The 20,661-nt window shown below is 44.1% G+C and overlaps 1 protein-coding gene across 33 annotated transcripts in view; it reads right to left on the reverse strand.

Annotated features, from left to right (window-relative positions):
* The window catches only part of LOC139408438 (zinc finger MIZ domain-containing protein 2-like), a 35,582-nt gene that overhangs the window by 13,190 nt on the left and 1,731 nt on the right, over positions 1-20,661 (reverse strand). For 9 of the 33 annotated variants that reach the window (XM_071152314.1, XM_071152323.1, XM_071152329.1 and 6 more), the window contains exons 2-11: positions 11,847-11,935; positions 9,105-9,219; positions 8,499-8,689; positions 3,860-4,031; positions 3,273-3,521; positions 2,988-3,173; positions 2,091-2,168; positions 889-1,105; positions 494-635; positions 261-339 (exon numbers count right to left, since the gene is read on the reverse strand). In XM_071152314.1, the coding sequence (XP_071008415.1) occupies positions 261-339; positions 494-635; positions 889-1,105; positions 2,091-2,168; positions 2,988-3,173; positions 3,273-3,521; positions 3,860-4,031; positions 8,499-8,689; positions 9,105-9,219; positions 11,847-11,896 (1,479 nt within the window). In that variant the 5' untranslated portion in view covers positions 11,897-11,935. Of the gene's footprint in view, positions 1-242; positions 340-493; positions 636-888; positions 1,109-2,090; positions 2,169-2,987; positions 3,174-3,272; positions 3,522-3,859; positions 4,032-8,498; positions 8,690-9,104; positions 9,220-11,846; positions 11,936-15,743; positions 15,792-20,661 lie in introns of all 33 variants that reach the window. The other 24 variants (XM_071152305.1, XM_071152307.1, XM_071152337.1 and 21 more) reach the window with 6 other exon arrangements.

Consider the following 20,661-nt stretch of genomic DNA (forward strand, 5'->3'; position numbering starts at 1 on the left):
TTGTATGTGAAAACAAAAAACCCTGCTATCTTGGGAAACGTCTGTTATGCTTTGATCGATCTCTCCGTGTGTGTGTGTGTATATATTTGAATGGGTACCTGTACGTGTGATTGTACCTGTACGTGTGATTGTACCTGTACGTGTGATTGTACCTGTACGTGTGATTGTACCTGTACGTGTGATTGTACCTGTACGTGTGATTGTACCTATACGTGTGATTGTACCTGTACGTGTGATTGTACCTGTAAGTGTGATTGTACCTGTACGGAAGCGGGCCAGTTAGTGTTCATCTGCCGGTCCTCATGGTGATAACACTTAAACTGCAGCTCCAGGTCAGGCCTAGGACACACACAGTCAAAAGATTCACGCACGCACACACACCAGTGTCATTAATTAATAATGTGGTAAAACTCTAAACTCCACGGTATTAAAACACACTGGATCACGTCACAGAAACGGCTAAGTGATTGGTTGAGAGGCGGTGGGCTCTGACCTCATCATGAGGGTTTTGTAGACAGAGTCTCGCAGCTGGAAGGCATGGTTGCTGACTGCCAGGTTGTGCTCCAATCGGAACGGCTCCAGGACCACGCCGTCGCGCACCGGGAAGGTCAGCCGCAGGTCGTCGCTAGGGTTACCTAAACAGGGGGAGGAGAATGAGAGTGCACAGGTATTTAACCTATGAATTGGTCCCAGGGTCATGTTCATTAAGGAACACAAAGGAACATTTTGTAAAGGAAAGCAAAAATGTGCATTTCTTACTGGACACGTCCAGGCAGTCTGTTTTTTTTCCGGTTTGGTGTCTAATGAACACGACCCAGGTCTCTCTCAATACATTTCCATTAGTCCAATAACATGATAAAGGAGTGTGTGCTGCAGTAAGTATCTCACCAGTGGGGGGCTGTAGGGAGTTGATGTTGGGCTTGATGTCAGGGCCTTGGGGGAGGTAGGGGGGCTTGATGTCAGGGCCTTGGGGGAGGTAGGGGGGCTTGGTTTCCGGTCCAGGCCCACCGGGTGACAGGTAGGGGGGCATGCTGCCTGGAGTCATGGGAGGGGTTGGGTTACCCCCCAAAGGAGAACTGGGGTACCCCGGCATCACTCGGCCACCCTGCTGAGGGAGAGTTTTAAATAGAAGATATCATCATAATACATAAAGTGAAAGGTGGTCAGAAACCTACAACTGAATGCAATCAACTGAAATTTGTCTTCTGCATTTAACCCAACCCCTCTGAATCAGTTACTGTATAACACTACGGCTATAAAGACATGCATGAACAATTATTTAATTGTCAACTCTAGTCAACTATTTTTTTTCAACTATTTTTTTTTTTTTTGAATTTTACCCCTTTTTCTCCCCAATTTCGTAGTATCCAATTGTTGTAGTAGCTACTATCTTGTCTCATCGCTACAACTCCCGTACGGGCTCGGGAGACGCATGTCCTCCGATACACAACCAACCAAGCCGCTGCTTCTTTAACACAGCGCGCATCCAACCCGGAAGCCAGCCGCACCAATGCGCCGGAGGAAACACCGTGCACCTGGCCACCTTGGCTAGCGTACACTGCGCCCAGCCCGCAACAGGAGTCGCTGGTGCGCGATGAGACAAGGACACCCCTACCGACCAAGCCCTCCCTAACCCGGGCGACGCTAGGCCAATTGTGCGTCGCCCCACGGACCTCCCGGTCGCGGCCGGTTACGACAGAGCCTGGGCGCGAACCCAGGACTCTGATGGCACAGCTGGCGCTGCAGTACAGCGCCCTTAACCACTGCGCCACCCGGGAGGCCTCCAAGTCAACTATTTTTAAGATGAGTAGCATACAGCAATTGTGATTGAAATTATTATTTTTTTTTTACAGACAATCATCTCCGTTGTCCATCTTATGTCAACGTATGACTCGCATTGAAAAACCATTTAGCTCAATCTAATTGCTGACACAAAATCCCTGTGTGCCACAGCCTAACACATGTTCTTTATTTGGATCGACAAATTGCAAATGTAGTTTATAATATAATTGTAAAGGACCCAAACATTCCAAAGCAAAGGACCATCTCCTCCACACCGCTAAGCTAGACACACACACAAGGTGGCTTACCGCATTGACAGCAGCCTGTGTGAAGGCGTTGTAGCCTCCTGGTGGCATGTTACCCTGCTGCCCATTGTACTGCTGCTCCTGTTTAAACACACACACAATAATCAGTTATGTTGGAGCGCCAGTAGGAGGCACTCTTAACTCTATTCTAAAAAAAATATATCCCAATGCCCCAGGGCAGAGATTGGGGACATTGCCCTGTGTAGGGAGCCATCACTAAAGATCCCATGGCACTTATCGTAAGAGTAGGGGTGTTATCCTAGGTGTCCTGGCTAAATTCCCAATCTGTCCCTCATATCATCATGGCCACCTAATCATCCCCAGCTTCCAGTTGGCGCATTCATCCCCCTTCCTCTCCCCTGTAACTATTCCCCAGATCGTTGCTGTAAATGAGAATTTGTTCTCAGTCAACTTACCTGGTAAAATAAGGGTAAAATAAAACATGAAAAAATATCAGCACAAGATCAGCATCACCACAGACACTAAGAGGTAGCGGTCAATAACATGTAGCGATTAAGAGCATTTGGCCAGTAACTGAAAAGGTCGCTGGTTCAAAACCCTGAGCAGAGAAAGTGACAAAATCTGTTGGTGGCCTTGAGCAAGGCACTTAACCCTAATTGCTCATGTAATTCGCTCCAGATAATAGCATCTGCTAAATGTAAAATACTTACTTTCAAATATATATTTTTATTAAGGAAAACAGAATTCCATTCCACTTTCATATTTTAAAGCTTTTATTTGTGAACAAAAATGTGAGAGATGAAAGGGAAGTAAAATAAGGTGTAAGCGGATATCGAACCCCTATTAAATGGAGGACGTGTGTGTTCTTGGGTCGGCTGCATTACTGCTAGCCCCTTTCACAAGTTAACCTAAACACAGGAGTGTGATCTCACGGCTTACCTTGTAGTACTGTGCCGGGTTGGGTGGACCTTGCTGGTACTGTGCCATGGGGGGCATGCGCTGGTTGGGGTGGTATGATGGGGACTGGGGCGGGCGCTGCTGGGGGCCGGGGGGGTACTGGAGGGGCTGGCCACCATGGTACGGAGACATGCCCCCTGAACCATACTGTTGCTGCCCTGGGAAACCCTGGGGGAGGGACAGGGGGGGGGGGGGGGAGTTTGTAAGCTCATGTTGACGCGTGTTAGTGTCTTGCATGTGTTTGCTCTGTGTATATTCTAAGTGTACCTCAGATTGGTAGGGGCGTTTGAGCCCCTGTTGTTGACCTGCTGGGTAGCCTGGGTGCTGCTGGGACATCCTCTGGGCCTGACCCTGGGAGGGGTGCGAGGGGTACCCCATGCCCCCCATTGAGGGGTGCTGTCCAGGCCGGGACTGGACCATCCCACTGGGGCTCATCCCCGGGGGGCCGCGGGGCCCACCCTGCTGGGGGCCCGGGTGGGACAGGAACTGGGTACTGTAGGAGGGTCCTCCGCCCATCTGAAGAGACAGAAACAAAAAAGAGAAAAAAAGGAGAGAAACAGACCAATGAAGAGATAGGACTTACAGTGTGGTTTCTCCTCAGAGACAGATTCTGTAGACGTGTAAACAGCCTGCTAAAAAATACTTATGTTCTCCCTCTAATCAAGCCCATGTCTCTGGAGTCTGGAGCGTGTGTGGGTGTGGCAGAGCTAGTTCCTGCTCTGTCCTGCAGGGTGTGTAATGAGCTCTAACAATGAACCAAACAGAAGCACAATATTCCCCCAATAAATGGTTTAAGAAATAGCCCACTATTTAGAGGAAAGCTCACACACACACGGTAAGGTGGAGCCTCTTACCTGGCCGTAGTTCATTTCCTGGTTCTGCTTCTCCTGGATGGCGGCAACTGTTGCCGTGGCAGTGGCGGTTGCCGTGGCAGCAGCGGCGGCAACAGCAGCGGCAGCAGCCTGGGTGAAGTCAGAGGGGGGGCGTTGGCCCATTCCCCCTCCACCACCACCATTATTAGAGTAACTAAGATACACACAGAGAGAGGGAGAGAGAGAGAGAGAGGGGGATAGAAAGTGAGAATTATTTGCAACTCACTTCATAGTGGCCAAGCACAATGAGTGTTGATTGTGTGTGTGTGTGTGTGTGTGTGTGGCTTGCTTGGAGATGTGGGTGGGACTCCCTCTCTGATACATGTAGCTCTTGTTCTGACTCCATAAAGAACCCCCCACAGACAGCAGTGACGCAGCCTGCTGCTTTGACAGACACACACAGCGACATAGGGAAGATCTCAATTGCATACTCCTCACGTCCCCTCTCCTCCCCTCTTTCTCAAAACCCATTGGAGGACAAGGCCAGAGGGGAGGGACCTCCGTCTTTCTCATTCAATGGGTTTTGAGAAGCAGACGAGGAGAGAACGTGGATCTTCCCATAGCACTATGACTCACTCACACAGCATAAATAAACCTTCCTCCACCAGTGGAGTCTCCATGGGAGAATCTCAATGGCATTTCCTTGATTCCTTCTCAAAACCAATTGGATGACAAGATCAGAGGGTATGGACCTCTGCTCTGTCCTTCTCAACAAATGGGCTTTGAGAGGAAGAGGAAACCAAATCAAATGCAATTCAAATTCTCCCCGTGTGTCTGACTGGAGCCCTGGGTTGTGTTCATTCAGCTAATGAAACTTTACACATTTTGTAATGGAGAAGAAAAGTTCAGGGTTGTATTCATTAGCACAAACCTTATTGTATTTGTATTTATTATTGATCCCCATAAGCTGCTGCAAAAGCAGCAGCAGCTACTCTTCCTGGGGTCCAGCAAAATTATGGCAGTTTATATCATTTTAAAACATTACATTCACAGATTTCACAACACAGTGCACCCTCAGGCTCCTACTCCACCACTACCACATATCTACAGTAATAAATCAATGTGTGTGTATAGTGCGTGTGTGTATGCATGAGTCTGTGCCAATGTTTATGTTGCTTCACAGTCCCCGCTGTTCCATAAGGTGTTTTTTAAATCTAATTTTACTGCTGGTGTCAGTTACTTGATGTATAATAGAGTTCCATGTAGTCATGGCTCTATGTAGTACTGTGTGCCTCCCATAGTCTGTTCTGGACTTGGGGACTGTGAAGAGACCTCTTGTGGCATGCCTTATGCATGGGTGTCTGAGCTGTTTGCCAGACAGCTCGGTGCATTCAACATGTCAATACCGCTCATAAATACAACTAGTGATGAAGTCAATCTCTCCTCCACTTTCAGCCGGGAGAGATTGACATGCATATTATTAATATTAGCTCTCTGTGTACATCCAAGGGCCAGAAGTCCTTTTCGTGGCATCTGACCACACGACTGAACAGTAGTCAAGCTGCGCAAAACTAGGGCCTGTAGGACCTGCCTTGTAGAGTGTTGTTAAGGCAGAGCATCGCTTTATTATAGACTTCTCATCTTAGCTACTACTGCATCAATATGTTTTTACCATGACAGTTTACAATCTAGTGTTACTCCAAGCAGTTTGGTCATCTCAATTTGCTCAATTTCCACATGATCTATTACAAGATTTAGTTGAGGTTTAGGGTTTAGTGAGTGTTTTGTTTTGTTCCAAATACAATGCTTTTAGTTATATAAATATTTAGGGCTAACATATTCCTTGCCACCCACTCTGAAACTAACTGCAGCTCTTTGTTGAGTATTGCAGTCATTTCAGTCACTGTAGTAGCTGACGTGTAGTGTTGAGTCATCCGCATATATATAGAAACTCTGGCTTTACTCAAAGTCAGTGGCATGTCGTTAGTAAAAATTGAAAAAGCAAGGGGCCTAAACAGCTACCCTGGGGAATTCCTGATTCTAACTGGATTATATTTTATAGGCTTCCATTAAAGAATTCCTCTGTGTTCTGTTAGACAAGTAACTCTTTATCCACATTATAGCAGGGGGTGAAAAGCCATAACACATACGTTTTTCCAGCAGCAGACTATGATCGATAATGTCAAAAGCTGCACTGAAGTCTAACAAGACAGCCCCAACAATCATTCTATCATCAATTTCTCTCAGCCAATCAGTCATTTGTGTAAGTGCTGTGCTTGTTGAATGTCCTTCCCTATAAGCATGCTGAAATTCTGCTGTCAGTTTGTTTACTGTAAAATAGCATTGTATCTGGTCATAAGTTTACTAAGGGTTGGTAACAGGCTGATTGGTCGGCTATTTGAGACCGTAAAGGGGGTTTTACTTTTCTTGGGTAGCGGAATGACTTTAGCTTCCCTCCAGGCCTGAGGGTACACCCTCTCTAGTAGGGTTAAATTGAAGATGTGGCAAATAGAAGTGGCAATATCGTTTGCTATTATCCTCAGTAATTTTCCATCTAGATTGTCAGACCCTGGTGGCTTGTCTTCCATACGTAATTCAAAAGTACAATTCTCATCTTTCATAATTTGGTACGATATACTTGGATGTGTAGCGTCAGCGTTTGTTGCTGGCATGTCATCCCTAAGTTTGCTTATCTTGCCAATGAAAAAGTAATTAAAGTAGTTTGCGATATCAGTGGGCTTTGTGATGAATGAGCCATCTGATTCAATAAACGAAGGAGCCAAGTTGGCTTTTTACTATCATTCTTTATATAATTTATCTTTGTTTCATAGTCTAGTTTATTTTTATTTAGGTTAGTCACATGATTTCTTAATTTGCAGTATGTTTGCCAATCAGTTGGGCTGCCAGACTTAATTGCCATACCTTTTGCCTCATCCCTTTAAACCATACAATTCAATTCCTCATCAAGCCAAGGGGATTTAACAGTTAACAGTCATTTTCTTAATGGGTGCTTATTATTATTTAATTTTGTTACCCCCCCTTTTCTCCCCAATTTCATAGTATCCAATTGTTAGTAGTTACTGTCTTGTCTCATCGCTACAACTCCCGTACGGACTCGGGGAGAGACGAAGGTCAAGAGCCATGTGTCCTCCGAAACACAACCCAACCAAGCAGCACTGCTTCTTAACACAGCGCGCATCCAACCCGGAAGCCAGCCGCACCAATGTGTCAGAGGAAACACCGTGCACCTAGTGACCTGGTCAGCATGCACTGTGCCCAGCCCGCCACAGGAGTCGCTAGTGAACGATGAGACAAGGATATCCCTACCGGCCAAACCCTCATTAACCCGGACAATGCTAGGCCAATTGTGCGTTGCCCCATGGACCTCCCGGTCGGCTGGGACAGAGCCTGGGCGCGAACCCAGAGTCTCTGGTGGCACAGCTAGCACTGTAATGCAGTTCCTTAGACCGCCGCGTGCTTATTATTAACTGGAATAAGTAGTTTCATAGATGTGTCAAGTGCAGCGTCTGGTTGCTCCTCATTACACACCACAAACCAGCAAATATTCTTTACATCATCAACGTATGAATCACTACAAAACGTATTGTATGACCTCTTATTCACTATATTAGGCCCAGCCTTTGGAACTTTGGTTTTCCTAGATATGTCTACTATACTGTGATCACTACATCCTATGGATTTGGATACTGCTTTAAAGCAAATATCTGCAGCATTAGTAAAAATGTGATCAATACATGTTGATGATTTAATTCCTGTGCTGTTTGTAACTACCCTGGTAGGTTGACGGACAACCTAATTCAGGTTGCAGGCACTGGTTACAGCTTGAAGCTTGATGATAGCCAGTCAATATTTAAAAATCACCCAGAAAATATACCTCTCTGTTGATATCACATACATTATCAAGCATTTCACACATATTATCTAGATACTGACTGTTAACACTTGGTCGTCTATAGCAGCTTCCCACAATAATGGGCTTTAGGTGAGGCAGATGAACCTGTAGCCATATTACTTCAACAGTATTTAACATTAGATTGTCTCTAAGCGTTACAGGAATGTGGTTCTGAATATAGACCGCAACACCACCTCCGTTGGCATTTCTGTCTTTTCGGTAGATGTTAAAACCATGTATTGCTACCACTGCATCATCAAACATATTATCTGAGTGAGTTTCAGAGATTTCAGAGAATATGAATGTCATCTGTTACAAGCAAGTTATTGACTTCCTGGATCTTGTTTCTTAGACTACATATGTTAAAATTGGCTATTTTTAAGCACCCTTCTGTGTTGATTGTTTTTTATTATTTACTGGGAAGCTTATCAGACGTACTCATGTTATTTACATTGGAGCTGATTATGCAGCTCACCCTGCACTAAGTGGTCATCCTACTATTGCACACCACCTAAGTGCTAACAGCGTAACTCTGGTTTATAGGCTCATGATTACTGCTTACAATAGCTATAGGTTAAACAGATGTATTTCGGTGCAATGTTCCAGGTAGTCCTTCCCTATTTCAGTCAATTCTTTCCTTCCATTTCATGCCTAGTGAATACGCCCTAGGTAGTACCTTGCAGTTGTAGTCTGTTTTCTTCCATTTGATGCCTAATGAACAGGACCCCGGTGAACAGATACCATAAAAACAGGTCAAAAGGTGTTTACCTCTGTCCATATGGTGGTGCTTGGTTATAGGCGGTGTTGGGGCGTCCGTAGAGACCTGGTTGTCCGTAGCCCTTATCACCATAGCTCTGGTACTGGTGGTTCACACCGGGACTCATCCCCCCACCGCCACCGCTGCCCTGCATCATGTGACCTCCAGAGTTCCCGCCCGGACCCATGGGCGCGCCAAACACCTAGACGGGGTAACACAGGAAGTGGATAGGTAGTGGAAACAGGTAACCGGTAGGAAAAAAAAGAAATTGACATTCCATACAGTCTGCAAAGCACTTATACTGTACAAATGAACAAATAATCAAAAGCTGTGTCATCTACATTGTAGCAGGATTGGAATATCACTGATGCGGTTACTAACATGTTAAAACACAATCCAGGCCTTGTCAGATTTGGTGAACAACTGCTATGTAGGCGGCCTGGAATGCTGCCAAAGATATTTGCTCTCCTTCAAACAAGGTTAAATACATGGACGTAGGAGTGGGGGATGGAAGAGGGTTGGCTGATGGATGGAAAAGATGATAATGATAGCAGGATGGATGAGAAAAGGGGGGGTGGGGTGATGAGGAAGGAGACATAATTGGCCTGGTCCGTTACCTGGCTGTGCGAGGGATTGGTCACGCCCCAGACAGTGGTTACCACAGAGAGGGCGCCTGGCTGCTGATTGGTGCCTTGTTGCCAGGAGGCAGAGTCATACAGGAAGTTACCGTCACTAAGGGAGACAGGAAGCAGGGATATTATGGTATGGAGTCATGTAGGGGCATGGCTTACAGACCTGGGTCTGTAATGTGCATCAAACATCTCAGTAGGGTTGCCGATTTAGTATCAGCCTTGCGTTTCAGATAAAAAATGAACAAGAGTACATGGAAAGGGGATGTGATCCTAGATCAGCACTCCTACTCTGAGACGCTTGCTACATATGGACCCTGGACAGGTGAAAGCAATACCTGGTAGGTAACTGTACACCACCATAATGCTCTCTCACCTATCCTAATTTGTCAGATCTGTGCAGATGAAGGAGAGGAAGCAGTTATTGTTAGTTTGTTGAAGAGAAAGACAAGTGGGTGTATTTGTAGGAGTTGAATGACTTGTACCACATCACATCCTCAAGAGGCACTCAACAACGTTTCCATAACAACAACAAAGCAGTTACTTAGAAACCAGTATGAGCAGCCCTTCCGAGAGAGAGGAGGCTCCTGAGAGTGTGTGTGTGTCAGAGTTGGGCTCAATTCATAAATTTGGAATTGACTCCTATTCAACTCATGAATTGAAATTCAAAATTGGCCACACCCGACAGGATGTAGAATTTGAATTTGCGTTTGAATGACAGGAAGTGTAATTTAATACAGCGCATTTCAAAGAAATTCCACTCAGTCAAAGCATAAGAGTTTCAGCCTCCCATGTGGTTTCCGGGTTAAGCTGGCTTCCGGGTTAAGCTGGCTTCCGGGTTAAGAGTGCGGATGTTAATTAAGGAGAGCGGTTTGACGCGTCATGTTTTTTCTTTATTTTTACATTGTAGAATAATAATAAGACATCAAAACACATAAGGAATCATGTAGTAACCAACAAAGTGTTAAACAAGTTAAAATATATTTATATTTCTTCAAAGTAGCCACCCTTTGCCTTGACAGCTTTGAACACTTTTGGCATTCTCTCAACCAGCTTCATGAGGTAGTCACCTGGAATGCATTCCAATTAACAGGAGTGCCTTGCTAAAAGTTAATTTGTGGAATTTCTTTCCTTCTTAATGTGTTTGAGACAATTAGTTCTACTGTGACAAGGTAGGGGTGGTATACAGAAGATAACCCTATATGGTAAAATACCAAGTCCATATTATGGCAAGAACAGCTCAAATAAGCAAAGTGAAATGACAGTTAATCATTATTTTAAGCTATGAAGGTCAATCAAACTATCAAGCACTATGATGAAACTGGCTCTCATGAAGACCACTACAGGAATGGAAGACCCAGAGTTACCTCTGCTGCAGAGGATAGGTTCATTAGAGTTACCAGCCTTAGAAATTGCAGCCCAAATAAAATGCTTAACAGAGTTCAATTAACAGATACCTCAACATCAACTGTTCATGTGAGACTGCGGGAATCAGGCCTTCGTGGCCAAATTGCTGCAAAGAAATCACAACTAAAGGACAACAATAAGAAGAGACTTGCTTGGGTCAAGAAACACGAGCAATGGATATTAGACTGGTGGGAATCTGTCCTTTGGTGTGACGAGTCCAAATCAGGCATTTTTGGTTCCAACCGACATGTCTTTGTGAGACGGAGAGTAGATGAACAGATCTCTGCATGTGTGGTTGTGGTGCAATGGTGTGGGGGTGCTTTGCTGGTGACACTGTCTGTGATTTATTTAGAATTCAATGCACACTCAACCAGCATGCCTACCACAGCATTCTGTAGCGATATGCCATCCCATTTCGTTTGAGCTTAGTGGGACTATCATGTTTTTCAACAGGACAATGACCCAACACCTCCAGACTGTGTAAGGGCTATTTGACCAAGGAAGAGAGTGATGGAGTGCTGCATCAGATGACCTGGCCTCCACAATCACCCAACCTCAACCCAATTGAGATGGTTTGGGATGAGTTGGACCGCAGAGTGAAGGAAAATCAGCCAACAAGTGCTCAGCATATGTAGAAACTCCTCAAAGACTGTTGGAAAGCATTCCAGGTGAAGCTGGTTGAGAAAATGCCAAGAGTGTGCAAAGCTGTCATCAAGGCAAAGAGTGGCTACTTTGAAGAATCTAAAATATATTTGGATTTGTTTAACACTTTTTTGGTTACCACATGATTCCATATGTGTTATTTCATAGTTTTGATGTTTTCACTATTATTCTACAATGTAGAAAATAGTAAAAATAAAGAAAAACCCTTGAATGAGTAGGTGTCCAAACTTGTAACTGGTAATGTATATTTGTAAAGACCACACTTAATATAGAATAGAACAGGCATTTTAATGTCATTGAATTTCACTGAATTCAATTATATTTCCTTTAATTCAAATTGCAATTACGTATCCTGTTTACTAATTAAAATTCAAGAATTGAATTGGAATTTATGAGACATTCAATTGAACTGAGCCCAACCCTTGTGTGTGTGTGTGTGCGGATAAGGTTACGCTCTTGAAACCACTTCCCCCCTGAAACCACAGGAAGTGAACTCTTAAACAGGAAACCAGCGCTCGGGCCAGCAGCAGCAAATCGGCAGTCAGATCCCAGAGATCAGCCAATAGCAGGATAGGTGAGAGGTCAAAGCCAACCAGAAGCCAACTGACAATCAGCTCAGCACTCCTCTATGAGTCACTCTGTGTGTGTGTGTGTGTGTACCTGTGCGGAGTGGGAGGCAGACCGGGTTTCATGGAGTTGAGGGGGTTCATCGGAGGAACGGGGGGGTCAACAAGACCCTGACAGGCAGCCTGAGAGAGAGAGAGAGAGAGAGAGAGAGAGAGAGAGTATTGAAATGGTGTGTCATTTGTGTTGTGTTTCATTCGTATTCTGAATAGGCCTAATTATTTTGTGATAATTTATTATTCCATGTATTATCGTTTCCTTGTCATCACCAATATCATGTCAATTGAATTTAATTGAAATGAATAGAGAGCGAAATTAGTCTCATAGCATTGAACTGAAGAAGTGATTTCAAAATCGTAGCCCACACAAGTTACCCTCCTCTCCCTTTTAGCCTCTGTCTCTATGTGTGCGTATCCGTGTGTGTGTGTGTGTCTCAGAGCGGTAGCCTATCACTGCCTGGCATAAAGCTTCTCATAGAAGGGAGGGGCAGCAGCAGGAATTGAAGAGAACAGCCATGAAGAGGCTGCCTACACACACACAGCTCGTTAAGGGCTGAGAGAGAGCGAGAGGGGGCTTCTCTTGCACTGCCATTTCTCAGTTTTAGGATCACACGCCTTCAATATAACTTTCCCTCCATCACTGTTCCCTTCCCTCCATCCCAGTCTCTCTTCTTCACCCTCCCTTTCTGCCTCTCTTTCTCTGTAAATTACTCTTCATTCCAGGGTAAGCTCCGCTAACTGACAGGCTAATTTGTTGCCAACATTAGAGCCATCTCTTTCTTCTTCGTCTCCTCTCCTCACAGAATTGGGTCAGACACCCTGCAGATTGAAGAGGGGTGTGTGTGTGTGTGGAGGGAGGGGATATATAGAGTGACAGTTACCAGACAGAAACCTTCTCTATGGATATTATTTCCCTTCAACATTGTGTGCGCGAGTGTGGGTGTTCTCCTTCCCTCACTCTCTTCCCAATTCTCCCTCTCTTCCATTTCTCATTTCTCATTCCCTCGCCCCATCCTCCTCCCATCTCTCTCAGACAAAAACACCATCCGACTGTACAGCCACCACCTCGTTTTGCCTCCTACATAGCCAACGTGTATTGCGTCCCTGCTGTCTGAGGGGGTTTCATGGAGTCGAACAACAGTTAATTAAGTGTGTTAGAGAGGGAGTCCCACCCACATCTCTGACTCACACGGTCTGACACACAGGTTTGCATATCTATCATATCCTGTCTATCTGTCACCCACTGCGAGTACAGCCACTAGGAGCAGTCACACTGTCACTCGCCGGGAGTGTTTAGATGAGGCATCTTATGTCATTAAACACTGAGACCTCCAGATACCGCTCATATAAAGCTGAATCTAAATACACGGCTTAGCTTGCATTTACACAGCCATCCTAAGAACCAAATTCAGATTATAATGTTTCTGACTGTCTACAATCAGTTTTATATGTGGCCCATATCAGATATGTGCATTACTAAGATTTGTGCATGACCTTTGAAATAGCACACAGATGCAATTATAATTTCCTATCACTGTTCCTTTACATTTGTGGGTGGTTGTCATGCAACAACAGGTCATGTGCAAAAAAACACACAAAAAACTACAAAACACTTCAGAGCAAAAAAAACTGATTATAGTGTCCAGACTGAGGTCACATTGGAACCATCAGAATTGTATCAGGATTGAAATCAGAACTCAAATGATCAGTTTCCATGTGGTTTCTGCTGGTTAGACAATGGGGAAAAGATCAGATTGGTATCAGATATGCCAATACATTAGAATTGGGTGACTGTGTAAACACAGGCTAGGAGTTTTTCCCACACATGGGCCGAAAAGCTGCGATTCATGGTTCTCCATGGAAAACGTACTGTGACAGCAGGTTGGGTGATGGAGGCATCTGATGAAAAGACAACTGATGTGCGGTCAGACTGCGCACCACTAACTCACATATAAGCAATGGTACTCAATCGTTCCGCGTCCCTCCAATATAGATGGACCTTTACAGTACATGGTCTGAGACACGGGTCTGAGACACAGCTGAAGTGTTCAGTGAACTGAAATACATCTACATGTTGGAGGGTAGATTAAAGGGATAGTTCACCCAAATTACAAAATGTCTTATTGGATTCATTGCCTTGTAAACTGTAATTTGAGTGAACTATTCTTTTAATACACCAAGTGAAAAATCATATCGAGATTATCAGCGAGATGTCGAGAAGGAACTATTCAGAAGCTTTAAGGTGGGAACACACACTGGAAACATCTCATCACGTCCTGGTATGAGGGTAGGATGTCATTACCCCTAGACACTGATCTAAGGTCAGTATTGTCTCCTCCCACCTAATAGACTTGGGGATGTTACGCTGGTCCTAGATCTGTACCTAATGGTATGCAAGGGGAATGTTTTCCACAATTCCGAGAATGATTTCAGTGACCTCGACCCACATGATACCTCCTGACAAACATAGATAGATTTCCCTTACCACTCACTGTGAGGCAATGCAGCTAACCTCCACCCACGTCATACTTCTGTTAATGTAGCCTCACCTATTCCTGATTAACATTCCTATAGGCCCAAACCAAACTGAGCTGTACTGGGCTGGCCTGGTTACTCATCTACTAGGGCTGGGAATTGCCAGGGACCTCACGATACGATATTATCACAATACTTAGGTGCCGATACAATGTATTTTGCAATGTTCCAAACATATTGGTCACCACATGTCTCCTGCAGAGGGACAAGAGAGAGCCATGAGAACAAGTTTTGATCAGTCATGGAAATAAAAGTGCTGAAAACAAATTGGCTTCCTATTTTCCTAACAAGCTATGAAGGAAAAATATGTTAAAAAAGGGAACTATCTGAGCCAGCACAGTAGGGTTTGGGTTGGCTCCATTGGTGTGAATCAGGCATTATCATAGGCTGAACTATGACCCCTGTCCCCTGCCCCCAGCCTGACTTCAGATGAGATAGTCCCGTTTGGTTCAGTTGGTAGAGCATGGTGCTTGCAACTCCAGGGTTGCGGGTTCTATTCCCACAGGGGACCAGTAAGAAAAAGTATGGAAATGTATGCAGTCATACTGTAAGTCGCTCTGGATAAGAGCGTCTGCTAAATGAATGTTTGAAAAAAAATGTTTTTTATATAATAGTGCTTTATAGCGGATCTCAACATAAAGACTTCAAACATCTGAAGTGAAGCTCCAGTTTGTTCTGCATAGCCCCTGTTTACACCTCTACTACAGTAAACCAATGTTCTCTCTCACTCACTCTGCATCTCCCCATCCATCTCCCTCTCCATTCCAAGGTCACGGTGTTTACTGCTTGTCACCAGCAGGGTTGTATTAATTAGGACACTGGCTTCTTATTGGACAAGTTCAGATAGTACTTCCCAGTTTCCTTCCGTTTCGTACCTAATGAATAGGACCCAGGGCTGAGAAACACACTGATGGATTCCCCTACTGCTCTGCTGAATGTACATGGAAACTTGGCTCTGGCTCACGACTTGCTAATTGATGTTGTTGTGTAATAACAGTACAAACACACACTTACATACCACCCAAGAGACCAAACCACCCAGAGCAGTGGTCTGGGCCCACATTCACAGAGTAGAGTACTGATCTAGGATCCACCCATTCCCTCCTTATAATTATGATCTAAAAGGTAAAACTGATTTTAGATCAGCACTCTTACTCAGATGCTTTGTAAGAACAAGCCCTGGCTGGTCTTCAACCCTAGTCCTGGAGGGCTACAGAGTCTGCAGGCTATTGTTTCAGCCCAGCACTAACACATTATTTAAATAATCAACTGATCATCAAGACCTTAATGGAAAAGTTGGCTTTTTTTAAACAAAATATTTTATTTTTTATGTAAATGGCATGTTAAGGAAAGATCTTGATACCTTTTTTGTAATTTCACTTGTTTTTGAGAAACTTACCCCAAACAGCAAATCACTTCCTCATCCTCATTGTATAGTATGGGGGCCCTGAAAAAACATGAACAAAGGCTCCATTTCTCAGTGTACTGATGTCTCATTTAATTAGTTGAATCAGTTGTGTTTCCGTGGGGCTGGAACAAAAGACCTTGGAGAAGGTTGTGTGTCCTCAATCCCTGTGACTGTTTGTCTGTGTGCCTGCATGTAGAGGACTCACAGCCAGATGAATGGACTCCAATGACTCACCTACCAGACCAGCAGTCCAGGATTAGGTGGCTTTCACCCTTTCACTTTTAACCCTTATTTTACCAGGTAAGTTGATTGAGAACACATTCTCATTTACAGCAAGAACCTGGGGAATAGTTACAGGGGAGACAAATGAGCCAATTGGAAGCTGGGGATGATTAGGTGACCATGATGGTATGAGGGCCAGATAGGGAATTTAGCCAAGACAGCGGGGTTAACAACCCCACATTTACGATAAGTGCCATAGGCTCTTTAGTGGCCACGGAGAGTCAGGACACCCGTTTAACATCCCATCTGAAAGACGGCACCGTACACAGGGCAGCGTTCCCTATTACTGCCCTGGGGCATTGTGATATTTTATTCTAGACCAAATGAAAGAGTGCCTCCTACTGGCCCTCCAACACCACTTCTAGCAGCATCTTGTCTCCCATCTATGGACTGACCAGTACCTAACCTGCTTAGCTTCAGAGACAAGCCAGCAGTGGGATGCAGGGTGGTATGCTGCTGACCCACTCACTGAGAGGGATATCTGGAGGAGGGAAAGGTGAGGAGAAACAAGTGAAGAGGGAAATGAGTCCAGTGCCATCGATCAAACTGTCAATCACCAGAGGTACCATTGTAAACATTATCATCATTCTAGACACAGATACACACATTGTCATATGGACTTAACCCATCATTGTGTGTGGATTGACATTTAGGCCTGAAAGGCAATTGCCCATCGGGGTAGTCAGGATCATTTTTTCAGGTTGCCAGAAAATTATGGTCACTTGCCCGAAAATGTGAAAATAGCCGAAGACACACAGAAATGCCATAACTTGTCAGTCTTTCACTTAAACAATGGGGAGGAACTGAAAACATCAGTTTTAGTCTAGAATTATTTGCAGTTTGGTTGTTTCAAGACAAAATTGATTTGGGTTCAGGCAGGCCTTGATTACTTGAATCATAATTGCAATGAACTAGTTTGACTCTAGAATGTTATCTATGCACTAAAGTAACTACAGTCTATCAATTTTCAGTAGATTTTATGGGTTAGTCTGAGATGCAAGCCAAATTCTTTTGATTTGATTGCAGGGACAATTCACAACGGTCAAGCATTGCATTTAAAATGGTTCTAAAGACTGCCTTAGTTGACAGAATAAACAATATGTTCATAATATTGATCATATAGGATCCAAATCAAATGTTAAGTCAAATGTGCTACAAACTGACTTTTGAGAAGTACATGACTTATGATAAAGCTCTCAAAGGAACAAAGGGACGGTAAACAGGGAACAGGGATGCTACAGGTCGGTGACGTGTGTGCAGTGGTGTGTATTCATGGATGCCAAGGGAGGTCAGGCTTCCCCAAATATTTGACCAATAAATAAATTAAAATTATAAAATAATTTCTCTATCATCTGTTTCTCCACAAAAATAGTGAATTTGCAAGTAGCTGAATCTCACTGGCGAAATCATCAGAGCAAGGGAAACAGCACCCCTCTGTCTCAGTATGTGTAGCCCATGTATCTGACGCTGTCTGGACAGGGAAACAGCACCCGTCTGTCTCAGTATGTGTAGCCCATGTATCTGACGCTGTCTGAACAGGGAAACAGCACCCCTCTGTCTCAGTATGTGTAGCCCATGTATCTGATGCTGTCTGGACAGGGAAACAGCACCCCTCTGTCTCAGTATGTGTAGCCCATGTATCTGATGCTGTCTGGACAGGGAAACAGCGCCCCCTCTGTCTCAGTATGTGTAGCCCATGTATCTGATGCTGTCTGGACAGGGAAATAGCACCCCTCTGTCTCAGTATGTGTAACCCATGTATCTGATGCTGTCTGGACAGGGAAACAGCACCCCTCTGTCTCAGTATGTGTAGACCATGTATCTGACGCTGTCTGGACAGGGAAACAGCACCCCTCTGTCTCAGTATGTGTAGCCCATGTATCTGACGCTGTCTGGACAGGGAAACAGCACCCCCTCTGTCTCAGTATGTGTAACCCATGTATCTGACGCTGTCTGGACCAAAAGAGTATAACATGTGACCGCCACTGTATTTGATTGATTGATGCCAGCAGGCATTTGGCCTCCCTAGATAAAAAAATAAATAGCCAATCGGCATTGAGCTGAGCTCAATTGTGGGTTGTCCTGGTGCAGCAAAACACCCCCCCCCCCCCCCCCCAACATCGGTAAAATAAATGCTATTTTACAGCCTGCTTGGCATCCTGAGTGATTTTACCCACACACTGCTACTGTGTGTGGTGTGTGTGTGTCTCTAACAGCAGTGAGACAGAATTTCAGGTGACAGCAGCTGTTCTGTTGAGAAGCAGCAGAACCCTCAGGTCATCCATGCTGTTTGTCTGCATCCCGTCTGTAAGTGAGAGCCAGACACATACAGTGGGTGCATTTCAGATACATAAATTCAGCTCCTGAGTGGCAGAGGTCTAAGGCACTGGTTTGAGCCCAGGCTGGATCACAACCGGCCGTGATCGGGAGTCCCATATGGCGGCGCACAATTGGCCCAGCATCATCCGGGTTAGGAGAGGGTTTGGCCGGGGTAGGCCGTCATTGTAAATAAGAATTTGCATAGTTAAATAAATAAAAAGGTTAAATATATTAACTACCTGTTATGACTACATGTTATGGGAGTGCAGCAAGGAGCCAAGGTAAGGTGCTAGCTAGCATTAAACATATCTTATAGAAAACAATCAATCTTAACATAATCACTAGTTAACTACACACGGTTGATGATATTACTAGTTTGTCTAGCTTGTCCTGCATATAATCGATGCTGTGCTTGTTAATTTATCATTGAATCATAGCCTACTCTGCCAAACGGTTATTTAAAAAGCGCATTCGCAAAAAAAGCACTTTCGTTGCACCAACGTGTACCTAACCATAAACATCAACGCCTTTCTTAAAATCAATACACAAGTATATATTTTTAAACCTGCATATTTAGTTAATATTGCCTGCTAACATGAATTTCTTTCAACGAAGGGAAATTGTGTCACTTCTCTTGCATTCTGTGCAACAGAGTCAGGCTATATGCAGCAGTTTGGGCCGCCTGGCTCGTTGCGAACTGTGTGAAGACAAACTTCGCCAAACGGGATGATTTAACAAAAGCGCATATGCGAAAATAGCACAATCATTGCACAAATGTACCTAACCAAAAACATCAATGCCTTTCTTTAAATCAATAGACAGAGGTATATATTTTTAACCTGCATATTTAGTTAAAAGAAATCCAGGTGAGCAGGCAATATTTAAGACGATGAAGACAGCTTGGCTGTCGAAACGTTGGTATTACATTTTTGCATCTGAGCTCCTAGAGTGTGCGGCTCTCTTTTATTTTCAAGCAGGCAATATTTAACAAGGGAAATTGTGTCACTTCTCTTGCGTTCATTGCACACAGAGTCAGGGTATATGCAGCAGTTTGGGCCGTCTGGCTCGTTGCGAACTAATTTGCCAGAATTTTACATAATTATGACATAACATTGAAGGTTGTAAAATGTAACAGGAATATTTAGACTTATGGATGCCACCCGTTTGATAAAATACGTAACGGTTCTGTATTTCACTGAAAGAATAAACGTCTTGTTTTCGAGATGATAGTTTCCGGATTCGACCATATTAATGACCTACGGCTCTGATTTCTGTGTGTTATTATGGTATAGTTAAATCTATGAATTGATATTTGATAGAGCAGTCTGACTGAGCGGTGGTAGGCAGCAGCAAGCTCGTAAGCATTCATTCAAACAGCACTTCCGTGCGTTTGCCAGCAGCTCTCCGCTGTGCTTCAAGCATTAAGCTGTTTATGACTTCAAGCCTATCAACTCCCGAGATTAGGCTGGTGTAACCGATGCTAGCTAGTTAGCGGGGTGCACGCTAATAGCGTTTCAAATGTCACTCGCTCTGAGACTTGAAGTAGTTGTTCCCCTTGCTCTGCAAGGGCTGCGGCTTTTGTGGAGCGATGGGTAACGATGCTTCGAGGGTGGCTGTTGTCGATGTGTTCCTGGTTCGAGCCCAGGTAGGGGCGAGAAGGGACGGAAGCTATACTGTTACACTGGCAATACTAAAGTGCCTATAAGAACATCCAACAGTCAAAGGTATATGAAATACAAATGGTATAGAGAGAAATAGTCCTATAATAACTACAACCTAAAACTTCTTACCTGGGAATATTGAAGAATCAAGTTAAAATAAACCACCAGCTTTCATATGTTCTCATGTTCTGAGCAAGGAACTTAGCTTTCTTACATGGCACATATTGCACTTTTACTTCTCCAATACTTTTTTTTTTGCATTATTTAAACCAAATTGAACATGTTTCATTATTTATTTGAGGCTAAATTGATTTTGATTTATTATATTAAGTTAAAATAAAAGTGTTCATTCAGTAGTATTGTTGTAATTGTCATTATTACAAATAAATAAATGTTAAAATCGTCCGATGAATCGGTTTCTGACTTTTTTGGTCCTCCAATATTCAGTATCGATGTTGAAAAATCATTCGGTCGACCTCTATTCTCCAGGCATTGTAAAGATCTGATATTCCTCACAGGCCTGTGTAGAACGTGTGTATGTGGAATAGGCCTACTCCCAATCTCACCCACCTCTGGGTTTGACTCCATCTAGCAACCAGGGGACATCTGGCCAGCCGATAGACACCCAATGCCATGTATTGTCACCT

Source organism: Oncorhynchus clarkii, chromosome 5, assembly GCF_045791955.1.
Source record: "Oncorhynchus clarkii lewisi isolate Uvic-CL-2024 chromosome 5, UVic_Ocla_1.0, whole genome shotgun sequence".
Lineage (NCBI taxonomy): Eukaryota > Metazoa > Chordata > Actinopteri > Salmoniformes > Salmonidae > Oncorhynchus > Oncorhynchus clarkii.